We start from the raw sequence: 20,429 nt of genomic DNA on the forward strand, positions 1-20,429 counted from the left end.
CTGGACTTTATGAAGCTATGAATAAAATGTAAGTTTGTGACAATAATTTAGTATTGACGAATAAGAGTACTCCATTTCGCAATTTTCTTTGAACATTCTTCATCTCTAAAATATGACTTTCCGGTAAAATACATAGACTCCTACTTCCGGCTGTCTCTATAGCAACTGCTGGCGCTGGGGTCCTTACATGACAGTGCGAGTTTGAAGTCGTCGGCGGGAAATAACACCTTCTTATATTTATAATTTTTATATCGATGTTTTAAATCCATGAACTTAGTATAACCAATTAAACTTTAACCTACCCAGTAAAAGGTTGCGTGAACAATTCCATAGCAACCGCACTTTTTATTTCCACTTCTCTCAAACGGCAATAACGTTAACTTATCACTTTTGTGATATCTGTTTATAGTGACGAGAAGCTTTTAATCAGGCTTTTAGTTGTTTGTTTTTGTCGTCGAACTGTCGAAGTTTTATTTTGTTGGAAACATTGCATGAGAATGCAGTCCTCCAAGTTTGTCATAAAGGTATGTTAACTTGTTTTACACAAGAACTCCCATGCTTTTTAAAGATATTTTATAGATTGTGTTTTATAGGTATCGATGTTACATTTAATTTGATTATTATTGTTTTCATTTATGTTGCCATTCTGTATGTCATTCGTTTTTAGTTATGATTAAATATCCAGATGCAGTTGGTGTGATACTCAGAAACTCTTTCCTTAAAAATAGCCATCTTCTCCAAGTGGTCCTCGCTGCAGACTGTAGCGCGGTGACATCACGTACTGACGTCACGTATGTCTTCGGTGCGCATGCGCAGAGTGACGCATGGTATGTCTTTAATATTCATGTCTTTTAACGACGTGTGACACGCCTTTGACACGCATAAAACAATTATATGGAATTACAGAGCAAACTCAGCATTATCAGTTGTATTTTTTAAACGTTTGTGTACAGAGCAAACTTTATTTTGTATACTGGAACAGTGAACATTAATGACACCTTGTATATATTTTAATCTTCCCTCTGTCATATGGTTCTTTTATGGGTTTTATATTTTTGGGCATATTTGTTGTTTTCAAAAAAAAGTTAGACATTTATGGTAAAGTAATTTAAATTAAATCAACTATGTACAGTAAGTTTTCAGCTTCCGCATCCTTTATTTTGGAAGACACATCAAAATCTCAATGATAACACAATGTTGCTTCGTTTTATAAACAGGACACATAAAACGATACATATACAGGGTATAATACACCGCGTTCCAAATTATTATGCACATGCCATTTTTGTTTATTTTTCCAATACAACCAGTAAGTTTTCAAATTGTATTTCACCCTCAACAGTTATATGACAGTGTGGATGCTGTTATATTTAAATGAAATAAAAATGTCAAAAGATATTTTAATATTTTGAAAAATATGCTGTTCCATAGTATAGAGCAAGTTGTGGTCCTCATACAGTATGGGTATAAAAAAAGTGTGCATTATCGTAAAAAAGCAAATTATTTTGTATAACAATTTATATTTGGTGGACCTAAACAGAAATCATTAAACTATTATAATTATTCATGAGTGATTCACAATACAGAAAGATTTGACTATAAGGCTTTTTAAAATATATTTTTAGGAAAATATTTAAAAAAGGAATAATTAAAAAACACAGGTAAGAAGAATACATGTATTTAAACCTGCTGGTGTCTCTGGAATCCCAAGAACCTCTCGATACAGGATCCTTCAGTGCATAAAGCTGTATTTTTACCCCTCCCCAAACCACAACTTGCAAAAATGAGACATTTGATGTGAGCTAAGAATACACAAAGAATATTTTAAAACAGTTTTATTTATTGACATGCAAAAATACACTGAATAATGTAGATGAATGTCATTCTGGATTTTTGGTTAATAGCCACTATGTTCAAACAAGACTGTAACATTAGGGAGAGGTGGCAGAGTAATGATTTTGACTGGAATATCGGGAAGATGGTAGGTCCCTTTATAGTCCCTGTGGGGGTCAAATGGACATCTAGAAGATATGTAGAGTTCCTAAAATATTGTTTTCACTTTGAGATAGAAGGAATTATGTCTTCTGAAATAAATTTACTTTCATGGAGAATTATACACCATCCCATACTGCAAAAAGCATCACTATTTTAATTATTATGGGCATAAAATAAGAAAGAAATCATGGGATGACCCCATCATCATCTGACCAAAGTCCTATTTAAGAGCCTGTTTAGCATCATAATATGAAAGATCTGTTAGGTAAACTGTACTTTAATTCGAAACATCAACTTAGGGATGCAATACTAGGAAAATAACATTTTGCATATTTTTTCAAAGTACCGTATGTTTTCCTCAAGTTCTATAGCCAATTTTTATTGCCTAGTTGCATTCCATCCATCCTTTATTAATAACTTTATCTATTCTGTCTGAAATTCCCCTCCATCATTTAAAAAAAAGTCAGTGGAGCAACAGCCTTCAAACTCCTTTTTAGAATAAAATCCTTAGGACACCCCTTCTGCCATCCCCAACATTGCCAGGTGGACAGTCTTTGAAGATTTCTCCACAGTGGAAGCATTGAGTCACAGAGTAGGGCATCCGAAACTGTTGTCTGTAAAACACAATCCAGTTCTCATGACCTAATTTAGACAAAATACAGATTAAACAATATTCAATTATTTTAAAGAACAGCATTAACATAGTCATATAAGGAAAACATTTTAAATGAGATTACATTACACAAAGATATGCTTAGTACAATTTTAAGTTCAGGGTACTTTTCTAGCTGAAAGGGTTTTGAAGGCAATACAGTCTACCAGATAATAAAGATGTGGACAGACAAAGAGTTTTCTTAAATAATTTTTTGAGTATTATTAAGGATTAAAAGAACTTACTGTCAAGCCACAAAAAGTGAGCCTGTTCTTTAAATTTGGGCTCACTAACAATGTCCCTAAACATCTAGCATTTGAGTGCAAGCCTCAAGACTGCCACATCGCCATAAACCTTGACTACTCCCATCAGGATCTGCCACAGGATCTTAGGTGGCATCTATCAAAAATAGACAACAGTCAGTTAAAAATGCAACTACATTAGACAATAAAAAGAGAAACAGATAGATTGAGATTTTGACCATTATGCCATGTCAAGAAATAAAAGTAAACCAATTCTATAAGAAACCACATTATAATTTATATACCATTAATGCATACAGAATACTTAAATCAAGGTAATCAGTATTACCTGAGGTTCAAAGAAGAATATTTTAAAATCTTTTAACATCCAAGGACATATTTAATAGTAACGTTACACATACTACTGTACTTCACTGCATGAGTAAAGGGTAAAAATATAGATGTATGCTTGTGGTTACTCACTGTTCATTCTACATCCTGAAGCAGTCCCCAAGTAAGGAAGCCTTCCTCATAAGCACTGTGGTTCAAACAGATGACATCAGTTCATTATCTGGTCCGGTTTCGTTTAAGACATGGTTTAGTTAGAAAAATAACACTAACATATTATGTGTCTCTCTTTTTAAGTCCTAAAATAAATAATAAATTAAAACTAACAGTTATGCAAAAAATAACTAACCTGGCTTAGCTGGACTGAACCTGGTGACTGTTTCCAGTAAGTTAAACCTTCCAGAAACATGCATGTAGATAGAAAATCACATATGCAATCAATTTCAGCTTTGCTTTTTGTATATTTTACATAAACATTTTTTTTTTGCCCGTCACATGAACGTAAATTTTCTTTGATAAATATAGAGAAACTCAATTCCTCAACATGATTTGTGAATGTAAAAAAACTAGGGAGACACTAAATTAGTTTTATAAGCAAAAAAGTTCGAAAGTACAATTTTGAACAGAAATCATTTTTAATAACAACTAAAAGCAAACATAAAGCATAAATATTTATTTTATCTAATCGACTTACCGCAATCGAATTAATCCCTTTCGAAAAAACGCTAATCCAAACTGCAGACGAGAAAAACTTCTTCTTCGCTGTATTATTAAGGTTGGTTAAACTTTTAGGCGCATTACCGCCACCTACTGATTAAAGTGAAATATTTTGTACATGCGCATTAAAGACATACGCTACGTAGGACATACCTGACGTCAGTACGTGATGTCACGGCGCTACAGTCTGCAGCGAGGGGTGTCTCATCTGATTTGACCCCATTGTACATTAACTGCAATGACAGTCATTGAGGCTAGAAAGTCAGTCTGAAACTCAGTGGTGCACTATAAAGCATGATATTAATCACAATAGATTCAGACAGAGTCAACAAAGCATTACTGGCATGAATGTCAGCATTTACAAAATTGCTACAGTATATTTATTACGTATAGTACTAAACAACACAATGCAATATTTCTCTACTTTTTGCTCTGAAACAGACAGGCAGATGTTATTTTAATGTTAATGTACTTTCTTTTTTTAACACTAGAGGGGGTGGTCTCCTCACCAATGAGTAGTGTTACTTTAAGGAAGCACAGCACAATACATTAGCATTGTTGTGTAGTGTTAATGTAATCACTATATAGTTTATACAGCATGGCTCTTAACTTTTCATATTCTTTGCATGTGCTTGCTTCAGCTTTTTTACATTTACTTTCAAACTGCACCATACAGTAACTTCCATCTTTCATCTGACACATCTGTTCACATTAGGTGGCATCATGTTTTGCAGACCACCCCAGTCACTGTTTTTAAAATGACTTTGCAGATGATGTCACAGCTTGAAGTTTTGATGATGATAATCCAAGTTTCTCTATCTAGCTGAATATTTCTTCCCAGTTTTTGGGCTGCATGCATGCTGGACTGGCTCTGTCTGTTCATCCACAAGCCAGATGAATTAATGTCAACGCTAATGCATATCAGATGTTTCTTTAAAGCGCCGAAAAGGCCTTAGGTCTTTTTCTGTGTTTATGTTTCATATAGCAAAGACTTTAACTTTAGTTTCTGGATGCAGCCGCAGATCGCACACATTCGAGTTTAGTGCCAGCCTACATATTTCCCTCTTACTGTCGTTCTCACTCATCATCTCCTTTCTTTTCTGTTTTTCATTGTGGGAGAGCGCCGCTTACCAACTGCACCCTCCCAGTCTGCACATAATGATACTGTTATATATTGCTCTCCCTGAGAAAGGAACTATCATACCCAACAGTGTGACCACAGGGAGACAAACAATACCATCAGCTGGCCCAGTTCTCAGCTTTTCTCTGGAGCTAAACAAACAGTGTCTAAAGAGCAACTAATTTGGTATGGATGAGTCAATGCGTGTTAAAAGTGAAGCATGCATTTTTTTTGTATATGAATACTTATCTCAGATTGATATGCATAATTAAAAGTGAGCCATTTGTAGGTTGTAGGAAAACTTTTAACAGCCAAGTCTTAACCTGTTTTTATGTCAGAAAATTGGTTTGGTGACGCCAAAGGTGCAGAAATTACACACTTCAGCTTTAATTAATATTGAGAGACTTTGAGTGCATAATCTCTCCCTTCATACTTGTTGTACCAGGTTAGGTCTTGCTTTGGACTTGGTTTTGAATGTCATGTTTCCTCTATGTAATGCAGCTTGGTTAGCTCCTTTGACTCATGCTCGAGGCCCCGACTCTTGTCTTGACACCTTAGAAGACATTGAATATTTACACTAGACCTGCCACACACTCCACTCTTATACCCATCTGGTGTATGAGATGGTGGGAGAGTAAGAGTCTTTGTTTTTGGCCATGAATGTTAAGTGCTTGGTAGTATGACAGATGTCTTGGCTCTGGTTTATGTGTTCGGTCGACTTCCCTGGTAGATAGGGACCACACACTTGGACCTCCGAGCATCCTGTGTCTGTCATCGGATCGAGGAAATATGTTGTCATTTCTCATACAGAGAGGAAAATTCGGGATGGATGCAACTTGTAACAGACGTGGGAGGAATTGAAATTAAGTTATGTCTGGGGACCGCTTCATTGCAGTACACTGTGGTCATTTTAATAACTGCAGCCGTTTAGATTCGCAAAATCTATTTAGGTATATTGCTAATAAAACTATATTTTTTCCCCAGATGCCTAAATTTCCTAATTACTGGAATTCTTGGGAGCCCCTTCAAATTGTTTGTGTAGTATTACCTGTTGCATAAACATAGCTGTAAAGTTAAGAAAGAGTCTGACATACATAACGTACTTAAACAGTTAGGATCAGTTTTAAAGAAAAGAGTAGATGACTAATCTAGAAGACTAGTCTAGAAAGTTTATGCAACTGGCCACAGGTGATATTCTTGCCTGTTCTTGCTATTGGAATTTTGCTTCTGGGTTGTGACCTGTCTTATGGAAAAAAATGATCTCCATTCAGGTGTGCTGACATCCAGAGTTTTACTCATAAAGCACAGAGTTCCTAAAAATAAAGACCAGCCTAGACATTACCACACTGATTAATTAATGGCACTTGCTATCGCTATTACTGTTGTTCACACTTGGGGTTAGGGGTTTACAAAAGCGGTCGTCTCATACTGTTTGTGCTACGGTCATAAATCAAACCAGGTGCATCATTGAGAACATAGCTTTTAGTAACCCTATAGACTTTACATATTACTCTACATTAGGCCTGTGTATCGGCAATAATCTTGTGATACAATGCACATTACGATTAAAGGGTTGAGATGCAGTATGGTGCGATACATTGCGATTAGGGATGCACCGATATATCGGTCGTTGAAGCTTGCTACGCTTCTCAATTAATTATGGTGAAATTAGGGATGCACGATATATCGGCCAACATCGTTATCGGCCGATAACTGCTTATTTTTAATATTATCAGTTATCGGTCTGATAGCAAAATTAGGCCGCTAAATGAAAGCCGATAAATGATGGATTATTTCAGTTTGTTGAACCACTTCACTTGCTCATTGCTGGCCATGTGGAGTTTTGATTGGTGCTTTCTGTGACGTAGCATGAAGATGACACGTGTTGCGGGCTCAAGAAGGGTATGCTAGTCTAGCGCAAAGACAAGATGTCTGCGGTCTGGGAGTTTTTCATTGTGAAATTAATATGAATATTTTGGTATCGGCCAAAATTTCCATATCGGTGCATCCCTAGGTGAAATGCCAAAAGCCAGAGGGCGCTCTCGTGCAGAAACTCAACATGCGCTGCAGAAGAAGAACCATACACACGCAGCTATAACACGCAACTCCAGGAAATAGCTTAAGGATATATTTATATTGCTGTTCTTCAGACCTTTTCAGGTATTTTCATGATAATAAAGAATAAGTATAATGATTATGTTTGACGAGTGTTGCTTTTTCAAATGCATGGTATAAACGACTCAAACTAACAGTGACTTCAGATCAATAAAAACGTACTGATCAAAAGCCGTAGTACATGAAATAGCTGTGAATAATATCGGTGTGTGATTCAGAGGAGTTATCGGCCACGTATTAGTAGTGTATATTGGCATTTATCGGTGCACCCCTAATCGCGATACTGTAACTATATATATAATAGGATATAATTTTAGGAAAGCTGTCATTGAAAACACACCATATGCAAACCTTGTATGTATCGATATTTGCTTACACCCCTACTCTACATACCAGCATCACTGAGTTGGGACATACATCACTTACTTTACTTAAAGTAAGTAAATAATCACCTAGAAACCACCCAGGACAAAGACACCTTAGCAACCACATACCAATGTGTTAACCACTACCCAAAAGGCCTTATCCACCACTAGGCATGGGCCGGTTACCGGTTTCAAGGTATACCGAGGTTTTAAACAGTCAAGGTTTCAAAACCACTAAAATGTTCTGTGATACCGTCTCCAAGGTATGAGCTGTGTTTATACAAAATTCATCAAATCATTAAGTCATGTGATTGATTTGATGTTTACATTTAATATCCATTACGAAAATATTATATATTTTTTGAAAGCATATTATAATTTAAAGGCTTTATTTGTACCTGGCATTTGAAAATAACACATATTAGTGTTGTAATGGCAATACCGCAACACCGCGAAACCGTGGTATTTTTTGCTAAAGGTTATCATACTGGCGGAATCTTATACCGGCCCATGCCTATCCACCACATACTAATGTGCTTACAACCACTCAGAGCACCCTGGCAACCACATAGCAACACCTTGGCGATCACCCTAGCATTGTTACAATGACTTTTGCATGGAAAAGGTTCTTCAGACGAATAAAATAATGTAGTTTCACTTGTCTGTCTCTCGTGACTGTTCACAACGCTAACATTGACCCTTTTGAGGGAATGCCAGGTGACTCGCAGCATACAAAAACAGCAAGTCAAGACCAAGAGTTAAGGCTTTAAACAGGCAACACCCATAGATCTAAAGAGTTCCCCCAGGCCCCGGAGACTGTTCGTCGACCTGCAACTCTTCTAGAGAGACAAAGAAGGCGCTAGACGGAAGGGGGAGTCTTAATGAGTGAGACTGCACTCTCTCGCTTTTATTTTCTCTATATCTTGCTCACTCTTTCTCACTCTGCATAAACATCTGTGGCTGGTTAATGTTAGCCCTGAGGCTAAGTGCAAAAAAAGGGGGTCTGGTTCTCACAGCAGCGATAGCGGCGGTAAAAGGACAGGGAGGTGCGCCGGTGAACGGGCAACTGCTGCACGACCGCTCCTGGGCTGACTGCCCAAAACTAATCAGAGTGAGAGGGCCAGAGAAACAGCGATAAGAGAAGGTAGTGAGGAGGGAGCGTCTTGGGAACTGTAAGCGATGCAGAGCAAAGCCAGGAGGTCAGGAGGAAAAGCTGAAAGCAGATTGTGATTGCTTCATGTATTTTCTCAGTGATTGGGAGCAGAAAATAGAACAGCTTAACATTAGGACAGGCTAAGGCGCGGACTTCGGTCAAAGCGGCGGCGACTGATTTAGCACAATTTTGTTTTATTGTTTGTTTAGTCTTGTAGTACCTTTTTGGCAGGTCATGTTGATCAGATAAAGAGACAAAAGTAAGAGAAAGTTTAATCGCTAGGTTATTGACCCACAGGAAGCTTCGGGTGTATTCAGCAGGCATATACAAATAAATGGATATAGGAAGGACTAATGACACTTGTGTTAGAAAGCACTGCTTGTTCATTACTCAATCCTTGTGCACAAATGTCATTACTGCCCAAAAAATTAAAAACTTTTATTATTCGACCAGTAAAGAAATTCCTGCAAAACAATATCACATTTCCTCTAGATAACAACAAATCCTACACACTGTAAAGTCTTTGACTCTTTGATGAAAAACATTTGTGGGTATTAAGCAGGCTAATTCTGCATAGATGATAAAAAATACATTAAATGCAGAACAGCATGTAACAAGCAAACCCAACCTACATTTCTGTTAGTTGAACGTTTTGTGTATCTGCTGCTGATGGATTGGAAACAGAGGTGGTATTGCAGCTATGGTTAAAGATTACCTCTGGGCTTTTTTCTGCAAGGAATTTATGTTCAGGGATTCAAAAACACTTACAAAACCAATTGCACAAGCTACATTTGCAAAACTATTTTTAATGGCATTCTCTGCAAATGTAGCCAAGTTTTTTTTTCACAAGCTTAAGTCTTCACTGAGCTAATGATATATTTAGGATATATCTGATATTTGCTCTGCAGTATTTGTTGTGTTTTGAACAATTTTGAGATTTCATAAAAAAAATCAGAATATATAAATCAGTTACATTTACTTGACTGCCATGTACTAAAAACTGAAAAGTTTTTCCTTTTGTTTTTCATGTACATGCGATAATTTTATTAAAATAATCCCTATTCACACAAATGTGCAAAAATTACTAAAAATGCTATTGTATGCCTGCAAGGACAGTAGTTGGCAGTCACACAATGTTTGAACATGTAATATGCACATGCTGAATGTCACAGTTTCCACATTTTCATGTTTTTGTACATGAAAATGTTTGGTTTTAGTTGAAAATGTTGTTGTGTAGACAGTCCCTTAGTTCACACTAGAGTTCTCAAAGGGCCTGAAAATACAACCCGACCCGGACCGTGGCTTTTAAAGGCCGGACCCGATTTAACCCGACACATCAATGTGAATTATCTGTCCGAACCCGACCCGCTGCCCGACGACGTCGCCGATCCCCCCCCACCTTTTTTCCTATTATCATGAACAGCAGACGGGAATTCAAATCAAGCTTTAATGTCCACGCCTTTTAACAATACAAACAACTGAAACAATAAACGTTAAAGGAACAGTATGTAGGATTGTGTCCAAAACTGGTATTGCAATCACAAAACGTGTGGCTAAAACTGGTACTGCAGTCACACAGCTGCTGGCCAATATACCAAACGACAACATAAACATCAGTTGAGGGCTGCAACTCCACTTTTTAAATGACAATATCCTGGCCGGACTGCTGTTGTCAGTGATATAAGTATTTGAAATGAAAATGATTTCTTAATCTCTAGTGACATTTCAGGGCCATTTAATGATTAATTGATATAAATTTCTTACATACTGTTCCTTTAAATATGGGCTATATAAATATGCCTTAAATAAAAATCACACAATAATAAATAAAAAGAACTCAAACTCGTGCAACAGGCGTGCACGCAGTGATAGCAATAAGCTCCGGAGCGGATCTGCAACGGATCCGCTCTGAAGCCGGCAGCTCCGGTCTGGATCCGTTGCTGATCCGCCCCGGAGCTAATTGCTATCCCCCGTCCCTCTCTGTGATGCACGTTGCACGCAGCAGCCAGACCAGACTTTCTTTACAGTGAACAGCAGTGATTATTAATAATTTTTTTCACGGAGCGTAAAAGATTAAGCCCGAGGTCCGACCCGACCCGACTCATTTGCTTTTATTTTTGACCCGAACCCGGGTTTATTGGGCCGGCCAGACCCGTTGAGAACTCTAGTTCACACAAGCAATACGGTTGAATTTGGAGTCATTGCCAAGGTCTCAGTTGTGTCTGGGGTACCTGTATTGTAAAACAGTGTTTCTCATACATTCATATTTTTATGTTACTTTGCGTGCAGGCGCCACGCTTAAAAAAAATGACCGTCCTCCTGACCGCATATTACCTATTATTCACCAATCCCCCTGGAAGATGTGCCACCACAAATAAACTGTTAGTCTGTGGGAAACAAAGTCTGATTGTCCAGCTTTTGCCAGAACATTCAATCGAAAAGACATGGATATCACAGACAGATTATTATTTTTCTACTTCCAGCACCAGCAGACTTGATGTTTCAAGGGCCAAAACCTTATTATTCTTTCCAAACACTGAAAAGACCCATGTTATCTTTACATATTAAGACAGACCCCCATATTAGGTCAATCCATTTAGTTGTTTCTCTCAAGCTGTCTCATAGTCCAGTGATTTACACATGGCCTGGAAAAGCGGGGCGAACATGCCTCTCTAACACTGGGAACATTCCTGCAGTCATCCGTAATGGCATATTTCGGATTTTGAATAGAAAGTGGAGAAATACAGAACAGCATGCAGTTCCAAGCTGCTCCTGCCAGTGCAAGAGGACACGACGTCGCTGAGCTGCTTTTCATTGCTTGATTGACAGTTCCTGTCTATCCCCTCCAATGCTTTCCCACGCCATGGTAATTGTGGAAGGCAGTCAGCCGAAACCACTGGTCAGTCGCAGAATGGCCAAAGCACAAAGACTTGAGGAGAATGCCGCCCAGTGTTTTCTGAAGGATCTGCTGTCCTCTACATACCCACATAGTTTCCCACTCATACATAAGTCGTCTCTTTTTTCACTTTTTGCTTTTGTCTCTGCTCGCCTGTAAATGATTAACTCTTTCAATGAAGTTCTCTTTAAGGATCTAAGTGACACAAAACGTTTCTTAACAGAGTTCTCTCACATGCCACCACCTAAATATAGCCACTCTTCTTTTAAAAACACATAGTCTGACGCTAGGGGGCAGCCCGTCCCTCAAATTCAACATGGCTGTGTTCAACGCATAAGTACACAAAGCAGCAATTAGAGAAAAATATGCTTTCATGTCAAAAACAAAGCTATTTGGCAGCCCAATTTGGCCATAGCTGCCTGTCTCTGGGCTAATAATGTGCTGTAATCCTGCTTGACTGAAGATGAATTCGGAGGTTAGAAGCCAACTGACAATGCTGGAGACGTTTTATTTACACAGTCGCTGTAGACTCCTCTGGTATGGGGAGGCATAAATCTTCACTTATGGGACGAGCAAGAAATAGACAGAGAGAGAGAACGAGTGTAGCCAGAGTGTAGCTTGAACAATGGGCTTTACCCAACACACCCTTCTAATTCACTTTCTCACGTCATCTCTTTCCAGCTGTCCTTGGAAGAATGCAGACCCAAATCAAGGCATTACCCTGCCTCTCATACAGGCCTGCCCGGGCCACTTTAGATCCTCTCCAGGGCACACTAAAACCTACACTCACTTAATCATGTTTTATCAGGTTTTTATCAGACACTCTTCAAGTGCTCCAGAATGTGCTCTGCACTGTGTCATTATTTGTCATCCATGTGTGTTTTGAAAAGGGGAATTTTTGCATTCATTGTTTCTCCCGTATCTCCACTAACGTTCCTCGCGTGCCTCCTCACCTCTGTTGTCATCTCCCGCATTGTCAGTCAAACTTGTGTCTCTTCTTCACCATTGCCACATGTAGTCTGGAGTTCAGGTGCCGAGTGTCGGCTCCCCGTCCTCTCGCGGGTGGTCTGGGTAAGGCCTGTGTGAGAGGTTGAGGCGGACTGAAGTGCGGTGTCAGACTCGCTCTTGCGCTCATGTGTAAAACATAATCTGGCCGGAGATGTAACGAGCACTTAAATGTTTGCGGCGGCTCTGGCTCTCGCGCCCCACTGTGACTTATTGTCCCCGGCATGCGCTATGTAGCGCTCCCAGAATTCCAATTTCCGGATGAAGTTGCGCAGCCCTCTAAAATTCCACTGGGAATACATGCATGAATCATGTTCCTCATCACCATCAGCAAAATACTAACAGGTTAGAGAGGGCATCCATTCACAAAGCACTTTCTCAAGGTGCAAATCCTTTGCTGTGTCAGTGCTCTGCGTAACTAAACGATGACTTTAGCCACACGCTTTGGTTTTAACATCACTGTCTTTGAGATCAAGTGTATCGGGTTGCCAACATGATGCTAATGAGGTGCGTTTACACAGCTTGTAAAAGTCATAGGGGGAGAGGAGGGCAAAGCAGATGTACATAGTGGGGGTTAGTGTAACGTGCCTTCAGCTACGGATTTGAATGCGTCATTCAATCTGCTCTCTCATGACTTCTTTTTGTTTTGTTAAAGACTGCCCATCTAATACCTCTTTCTCTTCCTCTTGCTCTCCTTCAAAGTGTGGGAATTTCGCTGTGCTGGTGGATCTTCATGTATTGCCCTTAGGCAGCCAAGATAATGCCAGCTGGTTCTCTGCGGAGCACAGGAAGGTACGGGATTTAGGGTGTGTTTCTGTTTGTTTGTTTGTTTGTATGGGTGCTTTTGACACCTCAGTAGACAGATACAACAGGAATTGGGGATTTCCCACAGCTTCTTTTCCTGTCTCTATATAAGATATATATATAATGTTGTGTAAAATTCGCACAGTATTGCACAGCTCTGTAGAAAAGGTTTCAAATCAATGTCCTCTTTGATTTCTTAAACTAGCTTGAAAGGAATATCTTTGTTCTTCTCATGAATGCATATGTATGTGTATGCAAACTTGCATGTGTCTGTATGCAGGAAGTGGGCTCTTTGATAAGAGATTCAGTGGAGCAGAAGGTGAGGCAGTTTCAAGAGGCCAGATACCAGAAGATCCAGCCCAAACCGAGGAAAGATCTCACCCTGAACACTCCGCTCTGTCTTGAAGGTATAGCAGTCATGTGCTTTGCAAGCTAGCTACATAGATAGGTGCGCACCTAAAAATTAGGCTTCCTTGTTATATTTTATGCTGGGTACACATCAAAAGATAATAGGGCTGTTTTTGGGCGATTTCCCCTTTTCAGACAATTCTAGCTATGTCTCAATTATCTTGATGGTTCTACAGATTATCTTATCAGATTTTTCCTTGATGTGAGGTGTTTTAAGAGCGTCCAATCCTGATCGGAAGAAGGTCGGAGTCGTCCCGATTCCGAATCGTAAATATTAAACATGTTTAATATTTACAATCAGAAATCCTGATGTGTGGGGGGAACCCCGAGGACAAAGACACAGGCGCTCTTGAGATTATCACGTGAAACAAAACCATATCCAATCAGAAAGCAAGATGATGGAAGACGGATGCAGTCATGGCACAACACAAATTAAAGTTGGTGCAAAGTGAAATTTGTACAGACCATAGTCCCACTGTCTCCATGACCAGTTGTCTCCCAAACCCTTTTCTTTTTTCCCTTGAATTTTCTGTGATCATTCCAAACACAATCATTGAAATTTCTTCCTGCATATTGTCTGCCATTCTTAATCTGAAGTCTCACAAGATTCTGGTTGAAACCACACATCATAGAAGCAAAACGGTTAAAACTAGGATTTTTTTATACTCCTGTTTGTGTTCTATCACATTTTGAAAATCTTATAAGAAAAAAAATATTTTGGTGTGTACCCAGCATTAGGCACCACATAGATCTGTAAAATATTTGTTGAAGCTCACGTGATTTCTGGTAAGGGAACATATGGGCATTGATGCTCACTGGTTTTTGCGTTGCAATGTGGTAATTTTTAGGGGAACGAACGTTCCTGTGCACGGGAAGGATGTCGCGATCGAGACCTTTTAAAGATCCTTAAAATGACCGACTCCCTGATCAGTGCGCTGACTACTGAACAAGGGAGCTGATCGAAACACAATTTAAATATGCAATCTGTTATTTTGGTTAAAGATGAACAAAAACAGTATTTAAACCAGGGCTGCCCAAACTCAGTCCTGGAGGGCCGGTGTCCTACAGAGTTTAGCTCCAACTTGCCTCACCACCCCTTCCTGGAATTTTCTAGCATGCCCAATTAGCTGCTTCAGGTGTGTTTGATTAGGGTTGGAGCTAGACTCTGCAGGACACCGACCCTCCAGGACCAAGTTTGGTCACCCCTGACTTAAACTGTCAGTGTTTAAAACTGTCTCCTTTCCTTACTTTGATACACAACAGTAAGCTTATAGTAATTGTAATTTATCATTTGTATAAATAATGATTTATAATATGAGCTCTGGAGTTGGATTTTCTGGGAAACATGGGTTGGATTTCAATACACGTTTTAAACAGAGATGGATGGCATTACAGAGACAAAAGTTTAAAAAGTATCATTAATAGAATAGTTAAGCCGTGTGTACATCAAAGCATTTCTCTTGAGGACAGAATATTTTTACATTTATTTGCAATGGGAGCGCATTGTACTTTTAAAAAACACCAACAGCTGGAATTTATTCCATGCTCAGTGCTTAGCACTGACATTTTATTTGAACTTTGTTCAGCCTTTGTTAAAACACCGTGCCTGTTGATGTCATGTTTTACTCAGCTGTCCAATCACAGTGCAGGATAGGCTGGACAATTACCACATCAATCAGGACATCTTACGTTTATGTGTACAACGACTGAATAAAAATATCAAAAGGGGCAGCCATGGACTAATGGTTAGAGTCGGGCTTGTTACTAGGCGATTTATCGCATGCAATTCTTATCATCAATAAAGCCGATACTGACTAATTTACTACTAATCACAGAACCGGCGTTACTGATGAGATGCGCATAAGAATTGCATGCGATAAATTGCTCAGCCCTACATGTAACCCGAATGCCGCAAGTTTGAGTCTCACGGCTGACTGAGATGCCGTTGACCAAGGCATATTTTTTCAATTGCTCCCCGGGCACTGCAGTGATAGCTGCCCACTGCTCCGGGTATTTGTGTGTTCGTGACTTGCACTGTTTGTGTTCACTACTCCCTAGGAAGGGTTAAAAGCAGAGGTGACATTTCAAGTATAGGTTACGGTACTTTCACTTTTGATTCTCAAAGTTAATATTTTTTTCTTTGCGTATCCACTTTTGTACCAGGTCATCCCCAGACTACCACATTAGTAATATTTGTTGATTAAACAATCAATCTGCAAAATTAGATACCAGTAACACATTACATATGTAGCTTTCTAACAAAGCGACTAAAAAAATTCAGGATGGCAGTTGTAGCTTTTACAACATTAGAACAAACATTCTAGAGTTGTCGTTGACTGGGTAATGTTAGATGTTTAATTGCTTCATTCATCTCATGCAGTTGGCTTAAGATTAGATGATACCGACGAACAAACCCAGCCCTTGGGTTATTAGTGTCTGCTAATGTATAACTATTTTGATTTGTGTTGTTCAGTTGAACCTCAAACACCACCACACTCGTCAAATACAATACCAACTGTACCTGTTAAAATATGACAAGTATTTGTTGCACCTGAATATTTGACAATTTTCTTTAGGCTATTGAAATATGTAATTACCTACGATCAAGCTGCAAGCGAAGACCTGCAGATTTCATACACACCTCCTTTAGAAATGACATAAATAAGAGTGTCACACAACTTCACATGCATATCAGTCCCACAGCAGGAAGGGAACGGTTTCAAAACAGCGGAGAAATTAATGCCATACCTGCATGCCAGCAAGAAAACTAGCCAAGACTAGATAACATCCTCCAGAAGTGTCACAACGGCCCCTATACGGATGTGATGGATTTTTACGACCTCGCTTTTACATGTACTTATACGCAGGCCATATGTGTCATGCATGTTTTGAAAGGGTTCCTATCATATATATTTCCAAATAAGGTTATGAATTTTTCCTCTTCAGTCCTATTATGATGTCATTAATGTTGTTTCGTGGCTAAAGTTTCATATTTCACTTTGTCTTTGAAAAAATAAATAATCCGATTTTAGCAAGAAACACTCCCTTCATATTTAAAAAGTGAGTACAGCACTTTGGTCCTAAAACATGGACTGCGGGATTCTGTTGGGTTTCAGTGTAGTTTTTAACTCCCCCATACTTAAATAACACTTAACCTGCATAACACTGTGACAGATTCATTAAATAATCCGCTTTGCAATGCAGTGTATAAACATAATGTTCTCTTTTTGGACCGAGGAGGAATTTTTGAGTTCTGAAAGTTACGGCATGTTTTTATAATACATCAAGATGTTTTATTTTCAGAGATATGGGAAAGTTTGATTTCTCATAATGATCCTCCTAACTGGTTTTACATTTTAGCATGCGGAAAATGCCTGCAATGTATATTAGTAAATCACATATCAGACAAGAATGAAAGATGCTGACTGTCCTCTGTTATTGTCCTCTCATTGTCTCGTCTGTTACCCATCACCATGTCGTTTGAAAGCAGAAGGAGGGACAGGAGGGAGTTTGAGGGAGGTGCTTCTTGCACAGGTAGCACTTAGGGCACGCTCACATTATCCTAACCAAACCACTCCCAAGCACGTTTGACCCCAAAAGGCTGGTTTGCAAAATGAAAGAGACATTAATTGCACAACCACTCACCTTCATCTGCCTTCTTAAAAACATTCTGATGAGTGCAGCAGGGTTACATGAATGTCTGAGCTGCATACGGGACAGATCAACTAAGCAATATGTGGGCTTGTGAGAGGGCTGTGTGTCATTGCACACAAAACAACTCAGAATAAAAAACACAGACATAACATTACAATGGGTTCCAGTGTTAAGAGAGTGCTTTACTTCCTGTTTTCTTCAAAACAATCGCATCCTAATGACGAAAGCGTGTCCTGTCTCGGATCAGTCAAAGTACAGTGTGAGTGCGTGCTTTGGGGAAGTAGGGAGGGGGACGGTCTCTTGGTCGGGCACGGTCCAGTTGGGTTGGGTATAATATGAGCGCCATTAGTTCCTGTAAAATGCTCACTGCGTGGGCCAGGTCCTACTGAGAGAGGTAGATTAAAGGGCAGTTAATCCTGTAAAATTTCTTCTCTTTAGATGTTGCTGCTCCTCTCACGACACATCAAGGCATGGCAGCTCTTCTGCACATAGATGCCCATCTCTTTCTCTCTCTCTCTTTCTAAATAAGTCTATAAACTCACATTGCATGTTGTTTCAAATCAGCCTCAGGCCATTGTTGGTGTAGGCAACACAAATGAGGTGGAATATGAAGCTGAAACATGAATCTAGCGAACCTCTGAATCGGTATCCCAAGGTTGAAGCTGAGAAAACAAATGAGATAATTTTAGAGGTCCCGAAAGAAGATAAAAGTGGCAAGAGTCAATGTTTAAAGTCTGGCATCGGATGTTGGGGATTTTCTCCCATTTGTTTGTAGCTGGTTTCCCCAACCTCAACTTTCGCTCTTGACACGGTGAATGTGTCCAGCGTCCTTCATAGTAGATCGATTTCCGACACATCATGAACTAATCATGGCGGAAACATCATGAATCATTGCTGTGTGTTTGGAAAACCTTTGAGAAAACATGATGTCTTGCCATTAGGCCAGGTGAAAACCGGGTTATTGTCTAATATAGTACATTAGAAAGGCTGACTCATTATGTCTGACAGATAGGCATAATAAATGTGCGTTTGTCTGTGTATGTGTGAACAGACTCCTTCGCTTATGTGACAATAAACAAGGAAGGTTAAAAGTATTATTAGGCCTGTGGCAGGAAATGGAGCCAGTCTATGACTGGGAAATATATGGAAGGGTCACATGCTCGGTGTGGAGGTCAAACACTAACCTGTTGATCTTCTCCTCAGAGCTGCAGACAGGAGAAACACAAGCATCAAGGTACTTCACAGACAACCCTTTCCCGGCATCCAGAATCGGATACTATGACAGTTCGTACCAAATTAGACGAAGTACTTATTAGCCGTTTAAACAGTTTGTTCTATATAGTATGAATATGGATAGTGTGGAGACAGCGGGGCACAAAGTAACGGTTTTGGGCTTTGGCCCAACATACAAAAATATTTTAGCTAGAGTAATTCACAATTAACACACAATTTCACCGAAAGTGACAGGAATGCAAACATTATAACTTTATATTGTTAATTGTATTAAAGGGATAGTTTGGCCAAAAACGATATTAAACCCATGATTTACTCACCCCTAAGCTGTCCGAGATTTATATGTCCATCGTTTTTCAGACAAACACATTTTCAGTTATTTTAGAAAATGTTTTAGATCTTTCAGTTAATTAAATGTGAAGTGACGGGGTCCACGACCTTCAAGTCCAAAAAATGTGCGTCCATCCTTCTAAAAATAAATCCAAACGGCTCCAGGATGATAAATAAAGGTCTTCTGAGGGTAATCCGCGCGGTGCTGTTGTAGAAATATCCATATTTAAAACGTCATAAACGAAAATACCTACCTTCCGGTAGCGCCGCCATCTTAGACTCCTCTGTATTCAAGAGAGAGTATTAGCGTAGTGTACTTTTCTTAGTGACGTATGACAAATTCGGAGGGCGGGGCCACAGTGCAGCAGCAGAGAAACCTCCGTACGCTGCGTAAAGCTCTGATCTTGAATGCTGATGCGACTAAGATGGCGGCATTACCGGATGCGAGTTATTTTCGTTTATAAAGTTTTAAATGTGGATATTTCTACAACGAAACTGCACGGATTATCCTCAGAAGGCCTTTGTTTATCATCGCGAAGCCGTTTGGATTTATTTTGTGAAGGATGGATGCACATTTTTTGTACTTGAAGGTCGTGGACCCCATAACTTCACATTTGATTAACTGAAAGATCTAAAACATTTTCTAAAATAACTGAAAATGATGGACATATGCATCTCGGACGGCTTCGGGGTGACTAGATCACGGGTTTAATATCCTTTTTGGCCGAACTATCCCTTTAAACAGAGGGTTGGTTGTTATAACGCCTAGAAAATTTAGTTTAAACAAATAATTCAATACAATTTTGTCTATATTCTAAAGGTGGACATTGTTATATCTGCCTATAATAGATAGATATCCACACATTCATCTTTCCATGATCCTTTATCTAACCATCCTTGAATTATGCATCAATGAAAAACATAAGATGAAGAATTTACTTCCATGCCTCCAAAACACTCTTTGTTCAATATCTTAACCAAAGCACATCAAAACTTTTCACAAATTAACAGGAGATCATCTACTGACAGTAAAAAAAGACCAAAAGCACAGATTGCTCGGCCCTGTATAAATATGTAAAGTAGCCGTGTTACAATTAACCTTGCATTAGTTTGTGCCCCGCTCACCCCTACTATATAGTGAAAGCCAGCCGCAAGATTGACAGGAGATGAGAAAAAAGCGATCAACAAAGCAGTCTAACAAAAAGCTTATTGTTAATAAACGTTTTATTTCTTGTTTAATATAAGCGTGTTTGTCATTGCAGGACTTTTAATAGGACGGTAAGTTTTTATTACATACTGCAGTTGCTGTAGTACAGAGCTCAAGTTTCTCGTTCTCTGTGCTTGTGGATAAAGCAGACAAATACCCAGGATCACCACAGCCGTATCTTTCTC

The 20,429-nt window shown here is 39.1% G+C and overlaps 1 protein-coding gene and 1 long non-coding RNA gene across 3 annotated transcripts in view; one reads left to right on the forward strand and one right to left on the reverse strand.

The window, feature by feature from the left end:
• The first annotated feature begins 298 nt into the window (after positions 1-298).
• Positions 299-20,429, forward strand: part of slx4ip (SLX4 interacting protein) — a 50,495-nt gene continuing 30,364 nt past the window's right edge. The window contains exons 1-3 of one of the 2 annotated variants that reach the window (XM_065296408.1): positions 299-524; positions 13,311-13,400; positions 13,693-13,819. In XM_065296408.1, the coding sequence (XP_065152480.1) occupies positions 492-524; positions 13,311-13,400; positions 13,693-13,819 (250 nt within the window). In that variant the 5' untranslated portion in view covers positions 299-491. Of the gene's footprint in view, positions 525-13,213; positions 13,401-13,692; positions 13,820-20,429 lie in introns of those variants that run through there. The other variant, XM_065296407.1, reaches the window with a different exon arrangement.
• LOC135786818 (uncharacterized) lies at positions 1,193-4,084 on the reverse strand. Its single transcript, XR_010546999.2, has 5 exons — positions 3,932-4,084; positions 3,587-3,633; positions 3,373-3,427; positions 2,893-3,046; positions 1,193-2,637 (listed from the first exon to the last, which is right to left on the reverse strand). It is a non-coding gene; the product is annotated as an uncharacterized lncRNA (long non-coding RNA).

The sequence above is a fragment of the Paramisgurnus dabryanus genome, chromosome 20, assembly GCF_030506205.2.
Source record: "Paramisgurnus dabryanus chromosome 20, PD_genome_1.1, whole genome shotgun sequence".
Taxonomy (NCBI): Eukaryota; Metazoa; Chordata; class Actinopteri; order Cypriniformes; family Cobitidae; genus Paramisgurnus; species Paramisgurnus dabryanus.